The sequence below is a fragment of the Histoplasma capsulatum genome, genomic scaffold (genome assembly GCF_000149585.1).
Source record: "Histoplasma capsulatum NAm1 scaffold_3 genomic scaffold, whole genome shotgun sequence".
NCBI lineage: Eukaryota > Fungi > Ascomycota > Eurotiomycetes > Onygenales > Ajellomycetaceae > Histoplasma > Histoplasma mississippiense.
In genome coordinates this window covers 1,908,590-1,911,549 of record NW_001813980.1, presented here as the reverse complement: position 1 = coordinate 1,911,549, position 2,960 = coordinate 1,908,590, and the positions used below count along the sequence as shown (strand labels likewise).

The following is a 2,960-nucleotide window of genomic DNA, read 5'->3' as shown; positions in this document are numbered from 1 at the left end:
TGCCCGGGCTAGGAAAGCTGATCCCTCACAGCCAAATACCCGGCAAACTGCACGTACGCCTCTTCCAGCATCGTCCAGCTCAAAATTGCCTCCGCGGCACCCAGCTGCGGACCGTGTAGATGAGGAAGAAGAACCGGAAACTACAGAAGGGGTATTTACGCCGCGTAAAGATGAAGAAGCCGTGGCAGAGCAGATGCAAACTCTCTATGTTACCTCTGGCGACGATGACTTTTTCCATCGTCAACATGAGAAACCGCCGACTTCCGCCCTGGAGCACTTTGAAGCTGCGACACGGAAGGAAGCTCAGGGAAACTTAGGATCAAGCTTAGACCTGTACAGAAAGGCTTACAGGGTAACCACACGCCCAACTGATAAGATATCCCTTATGTCTAAAAAACTAATTCTCTTGTTAGCTTGATTCCAATGTCGACCAAGAGTACAGGAAAAAGCACTTTCCTCAAGTCATGTCAGTGCCAAGCATTAACCCTTCCGCACAGCTGGTCACCGTTCCAAAACCTGCCCATATTTCACAGGAAAAACCCGGGATTTCTACGGCGGAGCTAATTTCCTCCTTCGCCGCATGCCCCATTCTCGGTGCTGGCCCAACCATTGAAGATGAACCACCCCCGCCTTGTCCCATCTCCAGAGTCCCATCTGAAGTGCTTGTAGAGATTCTCTGGCATGTGGCTCTTTTGGATCCTGCTGCCTTCGGGCGTCTGTCCTCTGTCTGTAAAAGAATGGCATACCATTTTGCCCATGAGCAGCACATTTGGAGGAGGCTCTGTCAAGGTTCTGAATTCGGGTTCGGGGCCATGCACTATGACTTCGCATGTGATGTAAGATGGCATCGGATGCATTCATTTTTGCCGAAGTTCACTCTTTTTCCATTCGGCCAGGCTCGTTTACAGATCCCAAAGCCCCTTTTATCCTGGAGTCAGGTATTCCAGGCCTTCCCCAGGATCCGATTTACAGGAATTTATATAAGTACTGTTAATTACACTCGCCCTGGTGCGAATTCCTCTCTGCAGAACATTTCCTGGAATACTCCAATCCACATCGTGACATATTATCGATATTTGCGTTTCTACCCGGACGGTAGCGTGATTTCGCTGCTGACAACTACTGAGCCAGTCGACGTTGTCCGTTATATCAGTAAAAAAAACCTCGAAACCTTGCATGTTGGGACGCACTCACACCGTCGACACCAGCATCACACTTCGGATTCTGCTCAAGCGGTAGTTCCTGTTGCGAACCCAATTCCCCCAGTTGCCGCCACAACACTAAAAAGTTGTCTTCGTGGCCGATGGCACCTTAATAACCCCTACCCGGCACCACCAGAATCTGAGCAGTCCGAAGCGTTGCCCAGCGCTCCACTCATGACGTCAACATCAACGCCCGCAGCAAATCACACCTCATCTCCCAGCAAACTTCATCAAGCAGCTCCCGCGCCCACTTCTACTAGTGGCAATGAATCACTACCAGATCCCCGCGATCTGTTTATCGAAACTGAAGGCGTAGATCCAAAATATACGTATACAATGCACCTAGCACTCCGATCGGCTAGCGGTGGCCGGCCTGTTGGGGAGAACACGGCGTCTCCGTCCAACCCGTCGAAAAACACGAAGTTGATGTGGAAGGGGTTTTGGAGCTATAATCGACTCACTGACGATTGGGCGGAGTTTGGGTTACGGAATGATAGGGCTTTTGTGTTTAGGAGGGTTCGGGGATGGGGGATGGGATAAATAGCGGGTTGCTGCCCTGATGCTTCGGGCCGTGTTACCTTTTCGTTTATTTTATTTTGTTTATTTTGTCATCTTTGATTTTACGATTTTTGAAATGAAATAGCGCAACGATTCCAGTTTTCCGAATTATTACATGATATAGAAGCCCTATATACGCCGCGTTGGAAAACTACATTTTGTATGTGGAGACATATCTATGCACACAGTTTGAAGTTACACACCACCATATATAACATCATTGGCGTGGATTACAAGTCCCAGGAACAGGACTTTGGAGAGGATGAAAGCGAGGAATTAACGAAAAGGGTATCATTGTTTCGACAGTAAAGCAGATTTCGCGGAGACTGTGTATGAAAGGGGCCAACAAAATTAGCATCTTAAATGTCTGGAATCCCGACTTTAAGCTACAAGAAAAAGAAAGAAAAAATACCACCCGTTGCTATGACCCCTTGCGAGAAACGAGGTACCTGGAACGGGTGAGTTACAAACGCCTGCTCACCATTCGAGAATATATTGACGCGCACAATATACAGCTTACGCTACAATCTTGTAGCTCCCTCCACTCACAACCTCCAACCTCCCCTTCGCCACCATCTGGCTCAAGAACTCCCGCAGTTCTTCGCTACCAAAGGGGAACCCACCGGGTACTACGATCTTCAGCATCATGATGATCCGTTGCAACGGCATGGCGCCCTGGTTGGTCAGCATACCCACAATAAATTGCCAGTACAGATCCATCCTCGCCATTGAGACAGCGTCTGCAGATTCTTTCGTTGCAGCTGCTTCTGCCGCTTCTGCAGCTGCGACGGCGTCCGCAGAGGAGATTTTTGTTGACGATGTACCGCCGACACCAGTTGTGCGTGGTCCTGTTGAGTATTGACCGACGGTGGCTGCTTCACCGCCTACGTGTGGTGGGCCATTTTCGTCTTCTTCGCCTGGGATTGTTTCTAGGACTTGAAAGGTATCAGGTTGCGTTTCTGTGAGGATACGCTTGCTGAGCCAGAAGAGACAGGCGCTACGGGCGAGGGAGGGAGACATTTCCAGTTTTTGTGAAAGCTCGGAGACGGATTTGGTTACGGGGGATGGTTGGGATGGGGGACCCAGTTGGTGATTGGGAATGCATGTATTACGGCAGCTTGCCAGGTTGTGACTTCCGCTGTGAACACGCGATCTTCGAGGTCTAGTTCGACAGTGACTTGGCCTATGCCGTTATCCAGG

At 49.8% G+C, this 2,960-nt stretch overlaps 2 protein-coding genes across 2 annotated transcripts; one reads left to right on the top strand and one right to left on the bottom strand.

The window, feature by feature from the left end:
• Positions 1-193: 193 nt before the first annotated feature.
• On the top strand, positions 194-1,742 carry HCAG_03712 (conserved hypothetical protein; the record flags this gene model as incomplete). Its single annotated transcript, XM_001541564.1, has 3 exons — positions 194-352; positions 414-836; positions 1,029-1,742. The coding sequence occupies 3 exons, from the start codon at positions 194-196 to the stop codon at positions 1,740-1,742; spliced, it is 1,296 nt and encodes a 431-aa protein (XP_001541614.1).
• Positions 1,743-2,181: 439 nt separating this feature from the next.
• Positions 2,182-2,780, bottom strand: HCAG_03711 (predicted protein; the record flags this gene model as incomplete). The annotated part of the gene is made up of 2 exons (XM_001541563.1): positions 2,182-2,209; positions 2,281-2,780. The coding sequence occupies 2 exons, from the start codon at positions 2,778-2,780 to the stop codon at positions 2,182-2,184; spliced, it is 528 nt and encodes a 175-aa protein (XP_001541613.1).
• Between the last annotated feature and the right edge of the window lie 180 nt (positions 2,781-2,960).